At 45.7% G+C, this 18814-nt stretch overlaps 1 protein-coding gene across 1 annotated transcript in view; it reads left to right on the top strand.

Annotated features, from left to right (window-relative positions):
* dnah5 (dynein, axonemal, heavy chain 5) overlaps positions 1 to 18814 on the top strand; it is a 754701-nt gene that overhangs the window by 233139 nt on the left and 502748 nt on the right. The window contains exons 8-10 of the mRNA XM_085988698.1: positions 4779 to 4892; positions 7027 to 7134; positions 7396 to 7518. Coding sequence (XP_085844824.1) covers positions 4779 to 4892; positions 7027 to 7134; positions 7396 to 7518 — 345 coding nt within the window. The remainder of the gene's footprint in view (positions 1 to 4778; positions 4893 to 7026; positions 7135 to 7395; positions 7519 to 18814) is intronic.

Consider the following 18814-nt stretch of genomic DNA (forward strand, 5'->3'; position numbering starts at 1 on the left):
CCTATGACGTGCTCCCCCAGTGGCTGCAGCATGGCTGGTGGAAGGCTGCTGACTTTCTGGCTCAGAGGGCAGGTTTGGAGGTGGGTCAGAGGTTAAATTCGTTTTGATTGACAGCGGGTTCCGACCCCGCCGTCAACCCGCCTCCACGCAACTTTGCCAAGTGCCGGCTCTGGGAGTCCCAATCAGACCTGACACCAAGTGGCGGGAGAGGTACTTAAGGCAGTTAACAGCTTGTTAACTGCCTACATAATCCGATTTTAGCAGGCTCTTCCCATTTTAGTACATTTTCATCGTGTTCCACGCCGTTCGCAAAACACGCCAGCTGATTGTGCCGGGCTCAGCAAGTACCTGAATTCTTGACAGCTGCACCTGCAGCATAAAAGCGGACCTGTAATATGGCTGACTTTCAGATGACAGAACTTTGTTTTTTGAGGTGTTGGAACACTTTTTGCAGGTCTACTGAGCTTGTAAGTGGTTAAGCTGAGATCCATATGCACTGTGACCTCCTTGGCAAATCCTCTCCCCACATTGACTGAGTGCTTGTAACATCTATTCCTCAACTGACATATATACCAGCAGAAAGGGAACCATTTATACCCTCTCATCCTGGTCCTCAGAATCAGAGGAAGAGCAGCCGTGGCAGCAGCAGGACCAGGCACAACAGCAGCAGCAACAACAGGAGCGCCAACCTCCTCACCCACCTGATGCTGTAGAGGGTGTCAGCGCAGGGCTCCACCTCGCCGCAGGAGATACCCCCAACACAGGGTTTACAGGCAGAGGATGAACTTCCTCAACATAACTAAGCATCAGTGCCAAAGGAGGCTGAGACTCTCGCAAGAGGTAGTCGCTGACATCTACGCAATGCTGCACCAACACCTGGAGCCCAGAGGAGTGGGTGGACACTCCTTACCAGTGGCTGTCAAAGTCACCCTCAATTTTTTTGCTTCAGGGTCCTTCCAGGGATCATCAACAGACATCAGTGGCATCTCCCAGTCGGCCACACACACTTGCATCACGCAGGTTACCGATGCCCTCTTTGCAAAGGCGCACAATTACATCCACTTATCCACAGATGAAGCAAGTGTAACTGTGTGTGCGGTTGGCTTTGCAAATATGGCAGGCTTGCCAAGGGTGCCAAATAGACTGCACAGATGTGGCCATTAGAGCACCCCATCACAACCCAGCTGTATTTGTGAACTGCAAGGGCTTCCACTCCTTTAACGTCCAGCTGGTCTGTAACCACAGGAAGAACATTATGCATGTTTGCACCAAGTTCCCTGGCAGTTGCCATGACTCGTTCATCCTGCGGCAGTCTACTGTGCCTTAGAGGCTGCAGCTTCCTCTGAGGAGTCTTCCGGCTCTTCCTCCTGGACAGTGGGAAGGGGGCTCTCGATGGTCCTGTGGGGGAGTAAAGGCATGAGTTAGCATAGCAGGCACATCAAATTGTGTAGATGATCAGAACTCAATCTGTATGAACATCAGAGGCCATATCAGTCACTCATGCAATCTAAATGAGAGGGCTGCAAATCTATTCTGTCACCAGCTTGTTCTACTGCGCCCATCTGACCGTCCCCCACTTCCAGATCCTTAGCACCTCCGACGATGTCGTGAGCAACCTCCTCAGTGGTGGTTAAGTGGGCAATCGAAGGTGGTCCTCCTCCTGTCCTGCCCCTCTCCCACTTATTGTGTGCTCTCATTTCCTGCAATGAGGGACACACATGGAGTTTGAGTGAGAATGTTGGAGTGAGTGTAGAGAATCCAAAGCATAGATGCTTAGAGGGAGACAAAGATGGAGTGAGGTGCCAATGCCAAGGGCCCTCCCTGTGCGTTGTTAGTTGTTGTCGTCACTACATAACAGTGAGAGCGAGTGTGAGGACAGCATAGTAGACTAGTGAAGTGATTCTGTACATAGAGAGAGAGGGATGGTTAAGGGTGCAAGGGATGTAAGGGTAAAGTGGGATGTGCAGGAGTAGGTTGACAATGCAGAGCGCTGGTGATGAGAGGAGATGGGGAGCAGATTGAAGGTAAGCGTGATGTTATACTCACTTTTGCTGTGCGTAGCAGGTCATTGAATCTTTTTCTGCACTGAACGCAGGTACAACCACACAAAGACATGGCGCTCACCTCCTCAGCAATTTGCAGCCCGGGTGCTTTGGTTTGCTGAGGAGGCTTCCTCCATCCATTTGAGGGGAACAGTCTCTCTTGGTGCCCTCTCACTCCCTCCACAAGAGCATGGAGGGAGTCATCATCAAATCTGGGAGATGCCTTGCAGTCATTTTCACAAGTGGCACACCAAGAAGCAGCAGGAAAGGATGGATCAAAAACAAGGCTGCATGGGCCCCTTAAATGCAGCTGGCTGAGAGATGTCTGCAGAGGCGAGCAGCAGACCTGAACCCAGTGATTGGGCCGGGTAGCGCCCACTTAAGCAAAAATCTTAATTCCAGGTTTGCTGAAACCGGCAGCAGGACTGGAATCCGCCGAACATCAAAGCCACCTCCAACCCGCCTCCACTTGGAAAATCGCGGCCTCAGTGTGGGAGACTACAAATGGCCTTGCAGGAAGACCTCGAGTAGCTGTGGGCCTAGAAAGCCCAGCTGTAGACTGCACCACCTAGGCATGGGCTAGCTGGCCATGGCGGAGTGGCAGTGCTGGGAACAGCTTACTTATCAGTGAACAATTGTTGCATTTCCTCACCCTTCTGTTAAACCTGGCTTTCCCCTTTGTAAACATCATACATTGAACACACCTCATAGCTTCCATATTACTTAGACTTTCTCTTTACAATTTGCTTCTGTCCTTTGCCCCTGTTTGTTTTAACTTCCACCAGTACCCTTTGTTTCTTGTGTTTGTCAACTTATAGTTTATATTCACTTTGTGCTCACTTTGTGATAGCCCTTCATTCTTTTGTTCTCTTTGAACTCGGGTTTCCTTTAACTTCTAATTATTACAAATGCATCCTTTTTGATTTACCACTCCTCCACTGTCCCCCTTAGACCCTGAATTATCTAAGTTTACTTTTGCCTGTGTAATACTTTTTAAACCTCTTTGAAGTTCACAGTTCTTGATAGAGTGTGTAATCCTTTTAATATACTTCTGCCGGTATCAAGTTCTTCAGTGTTGCGTGCCCGTGTCTTTTGATGCTTTTGAAAGTGCGCGAGACCCATCTGATGCAGCTGCCATACCAGTCAACTGCAGTCATATTCATCTTATCTGTGCCATTGGTGACTTGCTTTAATTTATTTTCTGCCATTTTTCCTAATTCTGTATAATGCCATTCTGAATTCATGAAATTTGTGTCTATATTTAATTAATTTTGCCACATTCCATCTTTATTTAATTAATTTATTCATTGCCAACTGTGTTGCACTTTATTTAATTAATTTTTTCCAATCTCAATTCTGTGTAATGCTACTTTGAATTCATGAAGGCTGTACCTTTATTTAATTTATTTAGCCGAGTTCCATTTTTGATTAATTGATGACTTTGGGCTCGATTTTGTCAATGGGGAGCTTTTGGAGGCGGGACTCCCACTTTTTGGGTTGTAGTCCTGCCTCCATCAACTTGTGGCCAACCCATGCTATTTTCTCTTGATTGACCTTGTTAAGCCCGCCCAGTGGGCTCAGCAGGCCAATTAAGGGACACCTGGTTACTGGTGACGTCAGCGATTGACATTTCATCTGTCAAGAGCTTTTGACAGATGAAAAATCAGCGTTTGACAGCTCTGTGAAGCTGTCCAACACTGACAATCTGTCTTCTAACTTGAGTCCTTCTACTCAGACTCAGTTAGAGAGCTCTCCAGACCAGAAAGCAGAGGCTGCAGCTTTTGACAGTTCAGCGGCCATTCTGCTTTCTGTGCCGGTGAGCTGAGGGACTCCCGAGAACTGAAGGAAGGAAGCCTGCAGGAGAAAGTAATGGTAAGTAAAACTTATTAAAACACTTTACACACACCTCACACACTTACCTCTGCACACATGCACCCATCACTCACCTACGCAATGGACATCTCGACCCCTCCAACCCCTGCAGACTGACAGTCCGCCTTGCTAACTTGGCGTGGGAGCCGTCGGACAGCCCACACTTCAGGGCTAAAGATAGGGATTAGACAAAAAACTGTCTGTTAACTACCTGTTAACAGGCAGCTAATTGGCACTAATCCCCTTCCCGCCTTGGGGAGGCGGCTCCCAGCACAGGTCGAGTATCCGCCTCCTGGGACATTGGCACGGAGGCGGGTTGGGGGCAGGATGGGTTCCTTTCCCCCGATTCTTCAATTTTCCCACCACTCCCGCCTCCTCGGGGCTTGGAAAATCAAGCCCTTTGTATCCCATTTATTTAATTCATTTCACCCGAATCTTTGCAAAGCTGCTTTACCTGCCCATTTTTATTTTTACTTCCTTATTATAGTTTCACCCTATTCTGTTTAAGACTGCTTTTAGTTCCTGAAGCCCAGATGTTTATTTAATTAATTTAATGATTTCTGAATTTCATACACATTTTATTTAAATAATTTTACCTTTTTTCTTTTGCTAAGTTTTTGATTTTCACAAAATTCAAAAGATCTTTGCAGATCCTGGTTGTACAATTTGCCACATTAAACAACATCATTTTTTTGTTGTATGATGTACTCTTTTACAAGGGTAACCAGTATCGGGCTAAATGAGGCGTACTCAGCAGGTTATCATTTTGCAAATGGTAGGGAAGAATTTATCTTAGTACAAATCACCATTATCTGGCTTTCTTACCTAATCAAAATAATTCTGTATTGTGTATTGTATTTCTAGACCTGGCGAGAGCTGGACACTCAAATCACTGATGCAGCTAATGAGGCTAAAGATAATGTGAAGTATCTGTACACACTAGAGAAATTCTGTGATCCGTTGTACAACAGTGATCCTGTAAGTAATTACAATCTCCTACTGGTTATAATAAATGGATAGCATCATCATTTCTTTTATGTTGCTCCACATTTTTCCTTTACTTGGAGTCTACTTGTCACCATGTTTCCTCTTTCATCAAAGAGTATGAGCTGTCTGGATCACAGATCTCTTTATTGATAATACACTTTTATTGTGTATCAGATTACAGTTTAAAGGGAGCTGGAAAAAAATGTCTGTATTTCTCTTTGCTGAGATGAAATTTTTAGTTATCTTTGATGACTTACCTTGTAATCTAGCTGAGAACCAACCAGATTTTCTATAACTAATGTGATTGAGTAACAGGTAGTCACAGGGCTCAGAGTTTGGATTGGCAGTCAAGTGCCTCATATGCCTGGAGTGTCTGTTTTGATATGATAGCATGTTACACCTTTGCATCTATAATTATCTCACCATTACTCCATTGTAATGGCTTGAATGTACATTTTGTTATGTCACATTAGCAAAAAATGGTTTGCTGTAAATTTTGAATAATGGACCAAATCTTGCTGGAGGGGGGCATCTCGTGGCATACGCTGTTAGTTACACTTTTCCTGCACCCTTCAGCTCAAACTTTCTTTGTACCATAACTTGCTGGAAGTGTGAGCTTGTAATGGTGTGGCAAAGGCAATGGGGCATCTTGGATCTTAGTGAACGGCAAGACTTATAGGCCTAGAAATTGGGTTGGGGCGCCAAAGTGGCGCAAAAGTCGCCTGAGCGCAGGAATTAGCGCAGCGATCGGAGTAATACCGATCGCCAGAAATTCAGTTTCAGTGCCGCTCGAGGGACACGGGGCGAGGCTCGAGGCGCTCCGCGTCCCTCTTAGGGCGCTGAAACTGATTATCGCAGCGCAACGTGCCGCAGCGCTGCGGCACGGCACGCTGCGGTACTGCAGGCCTTCCTCCCACTGTTAAGGGGGAGGTGCCTGCAACAGCGCGATCCCCGCTCGCGAGTGCCGGCAAATGAGCCCGGCACCAAGGAGAAGTGCCGGGCTCTCGGGAAACAGCTGGGGTTAGGAGGCGGTTAGGAGGCTGGGGACGGAGGTGCTGGCAGGCGGCCGCCGAAAAAGCGGCCGCCCCGCACCTCCACCTTAACTTGCGCCGCTGCCGGCACAGTAAGGCCCCGTGAACCGGGCGTGGGTAGCGAACGGCGCAACTGCGCTGTTCGCTACCAAATATCGCGAACGGGGCACGAATGGGGCGCTGCGCACACCGATGGCGTCATCGGTGGCGGCGCAGCGCAAATGCCTAACGCCACCATTAGCGCCCCTACTGAATATCGCGGGAGGCGCAGCCAGTGGCGCTACAGCCACTGACTGCCTCTTTAGGCGCTAACAGGTGGCGCTTCTCACCCAATTTCTCCCCCATAGTGTATCTCCTTAACCAATAAGATTTAAGGACTGAGAAAGAAACAGAGGAATGATGGAAAAGGTGTCTGAATTAGAGTCAAGTCAGGTACAGAAAGATAAATAAAGAGAGGGAAAGAAAGGTTGGATTAAGAGAGAGAGAGAGAAAAGAGACAGAAAGGAAAAGTAAGAAACAGTTTATAAATTTAAAATTTAAAATTTTTAGAATCTCTTAACAACAATTTACGATATGCAGGAATGAGATGGAACAGTTTAAATTGTTCCCTTTCTGACCCAGAGAGGTCGACTGGCATTGCATTAACAATTATCAAGTTGTTAAAAAGATACTTGCGCTGTTAACTTCCAGCCCTAACTTTCTGCAGCAAGTTTAATGGGCAATTAATATGTAAATCCAGCAATTTCTTAAAAATAACGTGGATGCTAAGGGCAAGATGCTGTTTGTGTGAAGCAAATGACAGAACTGCATAAATTGACCAACGAGATTCGCAACTCACGGCGTGTCTCTTAATGCCCTAAACTTGCCGGCCGATTTGTGCATTAATTGTGCATTTAAAATTAATACTGGCGTACGTTGTTACCACACCGTTATTTTTCCAGCAGGATACGGCCCATTATAAAGCAAAATGAGAGGAATTCAGACAACCATGACATATACTTTCAATTAATGAATAACAATCTTACCATTTGAGAAAATTGGCACTGAACCGTATAAAGGATTTAAACAGACTAGTGTTTTAAACTTTAATGCAGGTTTCCATGGTGGAAGCGATCCCGGGGTTGATCAATGCAATTCGAATGATTCATAGCATCTCCCGTTACTACAATACTTCGGAGAAGATTACCTCTTTGTTTGTGAAGGTATAATACTAAAATTATAATGTATTTAATTTAGTTTATTGTTAAATTTCTCTTAAATGAGAATACAGAAAGACAGCAAATAAAATCACATGCACTCCAGTGGTCATTATTCACAGTACTGTATATTGTTTTATTTTTATTTTTTCAATAATGCATAATTTGTACCTTAAAATAATATTAAGGAAATGAGAAAATCTAGTTGAATGAGAGTGATTGTTTTCCTACTGAGTTGATATTGGTACATTGGTTTTTGACTTGCAGGTGACCAATCAGATGATAACAGCATGTAAAGCATACATAACAAATAATGGGACAGCTATAATTTGGGATCAACCACAGGAAGTGGTGGTTGAAAAACTGAAGTCTGCCATTCAGTTAAACCAGGTAATAATGCCATCCTAAAATAGTTTAAACTTTTACAATAAAATATATCACTTGTTCTTACTAGATAGAAGTGGGTTAGCACACAGGGGCTCATTTTATGAATTTACATTTCTGGCATGGAGCTTCGCCCAGCAGCAGTGAATATCAGGAATTCAGTCGCTTAGAGCAGTGGGGCCAGCAGGATTTTCCATCCGCCAATTTTAATATATACTCTCAGTAGGTGAAGCTCCATGTGGGAGTGCAAATTCACAACTGTCTTTTCAACTCTGGAATCTGGGTTTGAATATAGCTTACTGAAGACAAAGATCTTATATCTCTGCTGACTGTTTGGGCTGTCTCAATCCTACTGGGAACAAGTTTATGATCCAATACTGCTTGCAGCTGAACATAAATTGGCACTGAGAGAAATCATAAGGATGCCTGGGATTGGTAATGCTCTTCTGAGTTTGGGTAGAGTACGTCATAGAATCATAGAAATTTATGGTACAGAAAGAGGCCATTCGGCCCATTGTGTCTGCTGGTCGGAAAAGAGCTATCCAGTCTAATCCCACTTTCCAGCTCTTGGTCTGTAGCCTTGCAGGTTACGGCACTTCAAGTGCATATCCAAGTACTTTTTAAATGTGATGAGTATTCCAGACCCCCACTGCCCTCTGGGTGCAAACATTTTACCTCAACTCCCCTCTAATCCTTCTATCAATTACTTTAAATCTATGCCCCCTGGTTATTGACCTCTCTGCTCAGGGAAATAGGTCCTCCCTATCCACTCTATCTAGGCCCCTCATAATTTTATACACCTCAATTAAGTCTTCCCTCGGCATCCTCTGTTAAAAAAAAAACAACCACAGCATATCCACTCTTTTCTCATAGCTAAAATTTTCCAGTCCTGGCAACATCCTCATAAATCTCCCAAAATTCTCCAGTCTTGGCAACATTTTTGTAAATTTCCTCTGTACCCTCTCTAGTGCAATCATATCTTTCCTGTAATGTGGTGACCAGAACTGTACGTAGTACTCTAGCTGTGGCGTAATTAGTGTTTTATACAATTCAAGCATAACCTCCCTGCTCTTATATTCTATGCCTCGGCTAATAAAGGAAAGTATCCCGTATGCCTTCCTAACCACCTTATCTATCTGTCCTGCTAACTTCAGGGATCTGTGGACATGTAGTCCAAGGTCCCTCTGTTCTTACACTTCTCAATATCCTCCCATTTATTGGCCCAGAAATTCGGGTCGGGGGCTTCCCGCGGGTGCAAGCCCCCGACCTGCACTTACCTTGCGCGCCGGCAGTTGAGCTGTAGGGCCCTGTGGAATTCCGATCCTGGGCCTGCTCCAGCTGCCGGCGCGCAGTGCTTGCGTGTCCCAGGGGCACAGTTAGTTCGATGCGTCCCCTGGGATCACGTGGGCCATGGGCAGCCAATTGGAGCAGGCAAATGCCCATTCATAAGTCTTGACAGGTAGACCTGTCAAGACTTATAAATACTATGGCCCCAAAATAGCAGTAAACCTTCAAATACATTTTTTAAAAATCACATTTTTAAAATAAACTATAAATTGCATTAAATAACTATTTTAAACAATAATTTAAATTTTTGAAAAAAATAATTTTATAAAAAAACAGGGCTAAAAATAAACTTACCTTGCTTTAAAGTATTTAAAAATAATAAACCTGTGGAAAAAATGTTTTAATTTTAATTAATTGACCACTTACCTTGTAAAAAGCAGGCCTTACGCCTGCTTTCTACATTTCTAAATTCTAAAGACTTACCCTCCCGGAGAAATCTGTAAAAAAAACGTAAGTTCAAAACGCACGTGCAGACTCCCCCACACACGCGTTCGACCTCTGAACCCCTGCTTTCAGGGGAACGGAAGTGCCGGTTTCCCGTGCATGCGCAGTGCATGCAGGAAACCAGCACTTCCATCGGGCCCACGGGTGAGTACCCAGCGCGTACTCACCCATGGAGACACGAATTTCTGGGCCATTGTGTATTCCCTTGCCATGTTAGCCCTCCCCAAATGCATTACCTCAACACTTCTCTGGATTGAATTCCATTTGCCACTTTTCTGCCCACCTGACCAGTCCATTGATATCTTCCTGCAGTCTACAGCTTTCTTCCTCACTATCAACCACATGGCCAGTTTTTGTATCATCTGCAAATTTTTAAATTATGCCCCCTACATTGAAGTCTAAATCATTGATATATACCACAAAAAGCAAGCGACCTAGTACTGAGCCCTGCGAAACCCCACTGGAAACAGCCTTCCAGTCACAAGAACACCCGTCGACCATTACCCTTTGCTTCCTGCCACTGAGCCAATTTTGGATTTAACTTGCCACTTTCCCTTGGATCCCATGGGCTTTTACTTTTCTGACCAGTCTGTCAAGTGCTTTACTTTCTATTTGTCTTGTATTATACCTGACACGATAATGTTTGAGGACAACCATGATGGCAATTGTGTTCTATTCTGTATTTCCTCAGTTCCCCAGTATTTGTCACACTTTGGTGTCAACTTTTTCCCTTGTAATGAAAATTGCCAATGTTACCACGTTAAAGGCGCTATATAAATGCAAGTTGTTACTGTTATAATCTTGTCACTCTGTCATTGCACAACATAGCCCATGGGGGCTCAGTCTTATCTTTTTATTTAGTTCATGGGATGCAGGTGTCGCTAGCAAGGGCAGCATTTATTGCCCATTCCTAATTGCCCTGGAGAAGGTGGTGGTGAACCGCCTTAACCACTGCAGTTCGTGTGGTGAAGGTACCCTCACAGTGAGGTTAGGTAGGGAGTTCCAGGATTTTGACCCAGCGGCATTGAAGGAATGGTGATATATTTACAGGTCAGGATGGTGTGTGACTTGGAGGTGATGGTGTTCCCATGCACCTGTTGCCCTTGTCCTTCTAGGTGGTAGAGATCGCGGGTTTGGGAGGTGCTGTTGAAGAAGCCTTGGTGAGTTGCTGCAGTACATCTTGTATATACTGCAGCCACGTTGCACTGGTGGTGGAGGGAGTGGATGTTTAAGGTGGTGGATGAGGTGCAGACCAAGCGGACTGCTTTGTCCTGGATGGCATCGAGCTTCTTGAGGGTTGTTGGAGCTGCACTCATCTAGTCAAATGGAGAGTATTGTATCACACGCGACTTGTGTCTTGTAGGTGGTGGAAAGGCTTTGGGAAGTTATGAGGCGAGTCACTCGCCGCAGAATACCCAGCCTCTGACCTGCTCTTGTAGCCACAGCACTTATGTGCCTCATCCAGTTAAGATTATCTTAACTTATCCCCATAATATTTTAAAATTCTTCTAGAAAGTTTATCATCTGCCCTTTTTTCCTCAGTGACTGAAATTTTAATGTCCAAATTAAGGCCTAGAAATTCAATATCCCCCCAACACAGGCGCAGGGATCGCGATACCATAGCATCCCGTGCCCATTTGGAGGACGGCAAGCAGCACGTAAAATTCGTGCTGCCTGCTATTTTGCATGATTGTAGTATTCAGCCGAGCGCTGAACATAGGAACATAGGAACAGGAGTCGGCCATTCAGTCCCTTGAATCTGTTCCGCCATTCAGTGAGATCATGGCTGATCTGCGAACTAACTCGATATACCCGCCTTTGGCCTATATCCCTTTAATACCTTGGTTAACAAAAAGCTATCAATCTCAGATTTAAAATTAACAATTGATTTAGCATCAATTGGTGTTTGCGGAAGAGAGTTCCAAACTTCTACCACCCTTTGTGTGTAGAAGTGTTTCCTAATTTCACTCCTAAAAGGTCTGTCTCTAATTTTTAGACTATGCCCCCAGTCCTAGAATCCCTAACCAGTGGAAATAGTTTCTCTCTATCTACCCTATCTGTTCCCCTTAATATCTTGAAAACTTCAATCAGATCACCCCTTAACCTTCTAAATTCTAGGGAATACAACCCTAATTTGTGTAATCTCCCCTCGTAACTTAACCCTTGAAGACCGGGTATCATTCTGGTAAACCTACGCTGCACTCCCTCCAAGGCCAACATATCCTTCCTATGTGTGGTGCCCAGAACTGCTCCTGGTGTGGCATAACTTCTACCCCCTTGTATTCTAGTCCTCTAGATATAAAGGGCAGCATTCCATTAGCCTTTTTGATTATTTTCTGTACCTGTTCATGAGATTTTAATGATCTATGTACCTGGACCCCCCAAGTCTCTTTGGACCTCCACTGTTTTTAGCTTTTCACCATTTAGAAAGTACCCTGTTCTATCCTTTTTAGGTCCAAAGTGGATGACCTCACATTTGCTTACATTGAAATCCAATTGTCACAGTTTTGCCCATTCATTTAATCTATCAATATCCTTTTGTAATTTTATACTTTCATCTACACTGCCTACAATGCTGCCTATCTTTGTGTCATCGGCAAATTTGGATGTATGACTTTCTATACCATCATCTAAGTCATTAATAAATACTGTGAGGCCCCAACATAGATCCTTGTGGCACACCACTAGTCACATCCTGCCAATTAGACTACCTACCCATTATCCCTACTCTCTAACTCCTGCCGCTCAGCCAATTCCCTAACCAGGTCAATAATTTGCCCTCAATTCCGTGGGCTTCTACCTTAGTTAACAGTCTCTTAAGTGGGACTTTATCAAATGCCTTCTGGAATCCATATAAATAACATCCATGGACAGTCCCCTGTCCACTACTTTAGTCACTTCAAAAAATTCAATCAGGTTTGTCAGGCATAACCTACCTTTCACAAATCCATGCTGGCTCTCTCTGATCAACTGAAAATTTGAGGTGTTCAGTCACCCTATCCTTAATTATAGACTCTAGCAATTTCCCGACAACAGATGTTAGGCTAACTGATCTATAGTTCCCTGGTTTCCCTCTCTCCATTCTTAAATAGCAGAGTGACATTCGGAATTTTCCAATCTAAAGGAATGGTTCCTGAATCTAGAGAACTTTGGAAGATTATAGTTGGGGCATCTGCAATGTGCTCACCTACTTCCTTTAAAACCTTGGGCTGGAAACCATCTGATTCTGGGGATTTGTCACACTTTAGTGCCATTATTTTCTTCATTATTGTTATTTTACTTATGTTAATTTTATTGAGTCCCTGTCCCCGATTCAATATTAGTTTCCTTGGGATTTCCGGCATGATATCCTCTTCTTCTACTGTAAATACTGACATAAAGTAATTATTCAACATGTCCACCATTTCCTTATTATCACTGACAATATCACCGCTTTCAGTTTTTAAGGGGCCAACATTGCTCCTGACTACCCTCTTTTTTTCCTAATGTAATTGTAAAAATGATTTGCTTTGATTGTGATATCCCTTGCAAATTTCTTTTCATACTCCCTTTTTGTAGCTCTTACTATCTTATTTTGTGACCCTTTGCTGTTCTTTGTATTTTTCCCATTCGTCAGGATCTGTGCTATTTTTTGCATTTTTGTATGTTTTTTCCTTTAGTTCTATGCTGTCCCTCACCTCTCTAGTCATCCTTGGCTGGGTTTTTTATTTGGCAAGTAGAGCTCTTGCCCCTCAGGGGTATAAACTGGTTCTGTATCACGTTAAATTCTTCTTTAAACATCTCCCACTGATCTTCTGTCATTTTACCCATTAACAGATTTGCCCAGTTTACTGTGGACAGTCTGCCTAATCCTGTTAAAGTCGGCCTTACCTAAATCTAGAATCTTAGTAGCTGTTTCGTATTTCTCCTCTTCAAACGCTTCGGTGAACTCGATCATGTTATGATCGCTATTGGATAAATATTCATGCACAGTTCGGCTGTTAACTAAATCTGGCTCATTACTCGTTACTAAATCTAATATGGTTTTCCCCATTGTTGCCTCTAAGACATATTGTTGTAGAAAACTATCCCAGACACACACAAGAAATTCACTACCTTTCTGACAGGTGCTAGTCTGCTTATCCCAATCTATATGGAAGTTAAAATCCCCCATTTAAACCACTCTGCCTTTGCTACATGTTTGTCTAATCTCTGCATTTAGACAATCTAGCACTTCACAGCTGCCACCAGGGGGCCTATACACAACTCCCACTACAGTCTTAAATCCTTTCCTATTTCTTAATTCTACCCATAAAGTCTCCACTGCCTGCTTACCTCTCTTTATATGCTCTCTTATCATTAAACTGATTTCATCCTTAATCACTAAGGCTACTTCTCCCCTTCTTCCATTTTCCCTATCTTTCCTGTAGACTTTATAACCTGGTATATTTAGTTCCCAGTCCTGACCGTCTTGCAGCCATGTCTCAGTAATGGCTACCATGTCATACCCTCCAATTTGAATTCGTGCCTGCAGTTCATTCAATTTATTCCTTATATACTCCGTGCATTTGCTTATTTGGGCCACACACCCTAACCTGTCCTTCAGCTCTAATGTTCTACTCACATGTTCCTTATTTCTCTCTCCTGGTTTAAACACTTTACGGGCTAGAAATTGGCCTCCCCTTAGCGTCTTCCATTATCGCCTCTGGGGGGTGAAAATGGGGTGCCAATGACTTACCGCCGCCCGCAAAATTCATCTGCCGGTTTGCAGTGGTGGTAACCCCATGCGCCATAATCTCCTGCGCCCAGAGATCGTGACGTCATCTGGCTGTGCAGCGCCCAGACCTGAACTTCGGTTCCGCCCCCTGCAGCATCGCCGGGCGAAAACACCGGCAGCTGGCGGAGGCGTTCATCGGGAGGCCGGGCGCTTCAGGAGTGATACTTAAAGATGAGGTGGCTGAGGTAAGTAAAAAAAAAAGATTCTGAAATGATCTTTCTCTTTTTTTCCCTTTGTCTTCGCCAGCGCTCGATCGGCCGGCACTCTGCTGCAGTGCATTGAGCTGATCGGGCTGGATTGCCGCTGCCGTCGGGGACCAGGTAAGTTTTCCTCTTGCAGAGCCTGCAGCGATGGCCCTTCCCTTTAAGGGAGGGAAGGAGCCTTCCAATGCGGCAGCGCTGCATGGCCCAGTGTGCAGCGCTGCACACCTACCACCCCGCCTGCTGCCTGTTGCGCTCCAGGAAGGAAGTGGAGCGCTTGATTTAGCACTCAACTTCCTTCCTGGAGCACTAAAACCCAATTTTTTAAAAGCTGGGAATCATTAGCGCCTGGTGCTAAGTTTCCCAGCTTTCAAAAGTTACCGCCCCCAAACGGGGTGATACTGAATTTCTCCCCCTACAATTTTTGTTTTCCCTTTACCTGTAGTGCCTAAAGCACAATTTCTGACTGTTACTCTACTTTCATCCCTTTTGTTTGTTTTTGAATTACTATTTGTACTACAATTTCCACCTGAGCCCTCCCTCCATTTAGTAGTTTAAAGTCCTTGTGACCGCCCTATTTATCCTTTCCGCTCGGACCCTGGTGCCAGACCGGTTCAGGTGGAGCCCATCCCAACGGTACAGTTCCTTCCTGTCCCAATACTGGTGTCAGTGCCCCATGAAATGCAACCCCTCTTTCCCACACCATTCCTTTAGTTATGTGTTCACTTCCTTAATCAGTTTAACCCTACGCCAATCTGCACGTGGCTCAGGTAATAATCCAGCAATTATAACCCTTGAGGTCCTGTTCGTTAATTTAGCTCCTAGTACTCCCCAAACAGGACCTCTTGCCTACTCTTCCCTAACATGGACCACAACGACTGGATCCTCTCCTCCCCCTCCAAGATCCTTTCAAGCCGGGTCGAGATGTCCCTCACCCTGGCACCAGGTAGGCAACATACCATGCGGGACTCTCACTCTTGCTTACAAAGGATGATATCTGTCCCCCTAATTATAGAATCCCCTACAACTACCACATTACATTTCCTCTCCTCCTCCTCCCCCCTTTGGACAGCCTCCTGCTCCAAAGTGCCATGGTCCGCATTTTGGCTGTCCTTCCGACAGTCTTTATCCTTATCCTCACAGGTAGCAAGTACATTGTACCTGTTGGATAGGATCAGTTTCTGTGGATCCTCATTCCCTTTCTTAGCTGGGTTCCCCTTCCTCTGCACACTATCGGCCACACCAACCCCATTCTGATCCTGAGCCAGGTATGACCGAGGTCTGGAGCACTCCAGCTCAATGACTCTGACCCGGAGAGATTCGAGACAGAGACATCTACTGCAGACGTGTTCACTCGGGACAGTCTCGCTGTCCACAAACTCCCACATACTGCAGTCCGGACACACAACCTGCTCTGGCATATCTTAGTCTAACCTTATTTTAATTATTTAATTTGTTAGTCTGTATTCAATGATTATTTATAGTTATATTAATTAGTTTAACTAGTTAAGTTATTATTTTAATAAAGTGCATTACAGTTTACCAGTTCTTAATTTAAACCACAGCCTAGCTTAGAGAGAACATTTTTTAATACTCACCAACCAAACACCTACCGTATGTCCTATAACGTCACTCCTTGTTTTTTTTTTGTTGATTTTGAATTCGCCGGATTTGTACTGTCTCGGGTGCTACCGAATCCTCGCAGGTCCACTGCCGAGTGGCTGAACGCTCAGCAGGGGGCCCGAGTTCGTGTGAAGTTTGCTCCAATTAAAGCTAGCCTGCACAACTTAAAGGCAGTCTGCACCTCTTAAAGGGGAGGTGCCTTCTGCTTGCAACAGGTCCTGGAAGTGCTTGTGGAAACTACTGTCTTAAACAGTAAAACTGAGTAATGGATCAACAGGCCAGGGAAATGGCTCCAAGATTCTCCGATGCAGCGCTGGAGGTGTTTTTCCAGGAGGTCAGCTCCAGGAGAGAGGCGCTCTTCCCACAAGGGGCCAGGAGGCCCTTCAGGCAACAGATGAGAGTGCAGGAGGAGCAGATAGCCAATGTGGTCAATGCCAGCAGTATAGCTGTGAGGACCTGGATTCATGCAGGAAGAGGTTCAATGACCTCACATGAGTGGTCAAGGTCAGTGAATTCATCTTCAAATGCCATATTCCACCATCTGCACTATTAGCCTCACACACTGCTCAATGTACACACCCCCATCACTCACTTACCAACAATCTCTACCAAACACCTCATACCTAACATTCATAGCTTCACCTCACCCTCACACACTTACCACTACTGCAAGCCTCACACCCTCATATCACACCCTCATCTCACTGTCAGCTATTTAACCATGACAGGCACATCACCCAAACACATTTAACTACAATCACTGACACACTTCCCTTTCGCAGGAAAATGAGGCACATAATGGATGCCAGCAGACATTAACCGGCAGGGGACAGGCTCACCTGCATCACCTCACCCCCTTGGAGGAGTCAGTGCAGGCCATTCTTGGCAGGGGCATGGCTGAGCCAATGGCCAGCCGTGGGGCTGAAGGAATACAAGATGCCGGTATTCTCATACGTTATCCTCCTTCTCACACCCCACTACCCCCTCCCCCCACAATTTCTCCTGATTTACAATCTGCACATGATGTAAGCATGCACCTCTTGCTTTCACCCCCTGCCCTCACCTCAACCCTACCCTTGTGCCTTTCTCATTTCAGACACCCAGGAACTGCCAGCAGCCCAACCTCTTCAGCCAGAAGTAGAGGAGGAGAGTGATGGAGAAGAAGAGGAGGAGAGTGATGGAGAAGAAGAGGCACTGTCACTCGATCTGACGCTCTCAGGCGCCAGCTCAGAAAATGGCACTGTGCGTACTTTAGAGGGTAGTATAGTGCATGTGGTAAGTCACCAGGCATGTGTGGCCTGTAGCCAGGGCAGGGAGAAAGGGTAGCACAGGCGCCAACTCCCCAGAGGGCGAGGTTGCACACGAGTTCTGCTGCACAAGACTCAGATGAAGACCTCGATGGTGCGGCCTACAGATGAATGCTGATGTGGTATGCACAATGAAATGCTTGGTGCATTGGCAGGCCAGCCAGAAAGTCTGAATACAGTATCAAGGAGCATGGAAGAATCCAACTCCAGCCTTGCACAAGGCTTTGGACAGAGATTGGAGCTCATCCATTCTAGCATGGAAGGGCTAGGCAGATACATTAACCATCATGCCATGTCTAATGGCCGAAGCTTCCATTGCAGCACAAGCAGAAGCCACCCAATGTCTCGTGCTGCAATGGTAGCTCGGACTGATGTCATGTAAGCACAGACTGCTGCCATCATGGATGGGTTTACCAGTGTTGAAAGGGGCTTCCAGGGTGTCCCAGCAGTTGTAGTCCATCAGATTACTAGGATTACTGAAGCACTGCCCCTGGGGAGTGGCAATGGATGCGTGGTGGACGACCCTGCTATTCTCTGTCAGGATGACAGCATTCATCCTCCCACCACTGCCACTCCGCCAGTGCCCTTGTTGTTGTCTGTCAGCCAGCCAGCCCAGCCTGCTGCCACCCATGCCGAGGCAGTGTAGTCCAAAGCTGGGCCTACTAGGCATAGAGCTCCTCGTGGTCATCCTGCGAGGCCATCTGCAGTCTCCCCCACCGAAAGTCAGCAGTCTTCCACCAACCATGCTACAGCCACTGGGGTAGCACTATTTAGGAGCGCTAGCACAGGCAAAGGCACATACAAAACAGTCAATAAGGGAATGCACAAGAGTGATTAGTTGAATTTTTGATGTAATATTGGATGGATATATGGACAAAGTTTGATTGGCATGTTTGCTTTGTGGTGGATTTTATTTCAGCATTGTGGCCAAGGTGACGCTGTGATGGTCAGTAACAGAGGGATGGTAAGGTGCGGGACTAATATTGAATGGGGAATTGGGGTTCACTCGTACCACAGGCGGATGATTCTATCCCAGATATCCCGGTCAGAAAGGGGCTGTCTGGGTTGCCTCCTTCCTTCCATTTCCGTCTCCTCTTCTTCCTCCTCCTGCTCCTGAGCTGGTGGCCCTATCCCTGGTGGCAAGGGCTGCGCACTCATGATGGCCAGGTTGTGGAGGATACATCAGATACGACGAACAGGACACATGCCTTCACGTGAGTACTCTAGGACTCCTCCAGAGTGGTCCAGGCAGCGGAACCATTGTTTAAGGATGCCAGTGGTCTGCTCTATGATGTTAAGTGTGGTAGCATGGCACTCTTTGTATGCATGCCACCCATGTGTGGTTTGGTTGCGGAGCGGAGTCATGAGCCAGATGGTCAGGGGATAGCCCTTGTCGCCCAGTAGCCACCCTATGGTTTGTCTTGGTGCCTCATAGTATGAGGGAGCAGTGAACTGGCGCAGAATAAAAGCATCATGATTGCTGCCCGGATACTGAGAATTCACCATCATGCTATGTTGAGCGTGGTCGCACACCAACAGCACATTCAGTGAGTGGTAACCTTTGCGGGTGCAGTGCATCACTACATTTATATATGGCGCTCACAAAGCCACATGCGTGCAGTCGA

This window comes from Somniosus microcephalus, chromosome 5 (assembly GCF_052327205.1).
Source record: "Somniosus microcephalus isolate GS21.2 chromosome 5, FLI_Smic_1.0, whole genome shotgun sequence".
Taxonomy (NCBI): domain Eukaryota; kingdom Metazoa; phylum Chordata; class Chondrichthyes; order Squaliformes; family Somniosidae; genus Somniosus; species Somniosus microcephalus.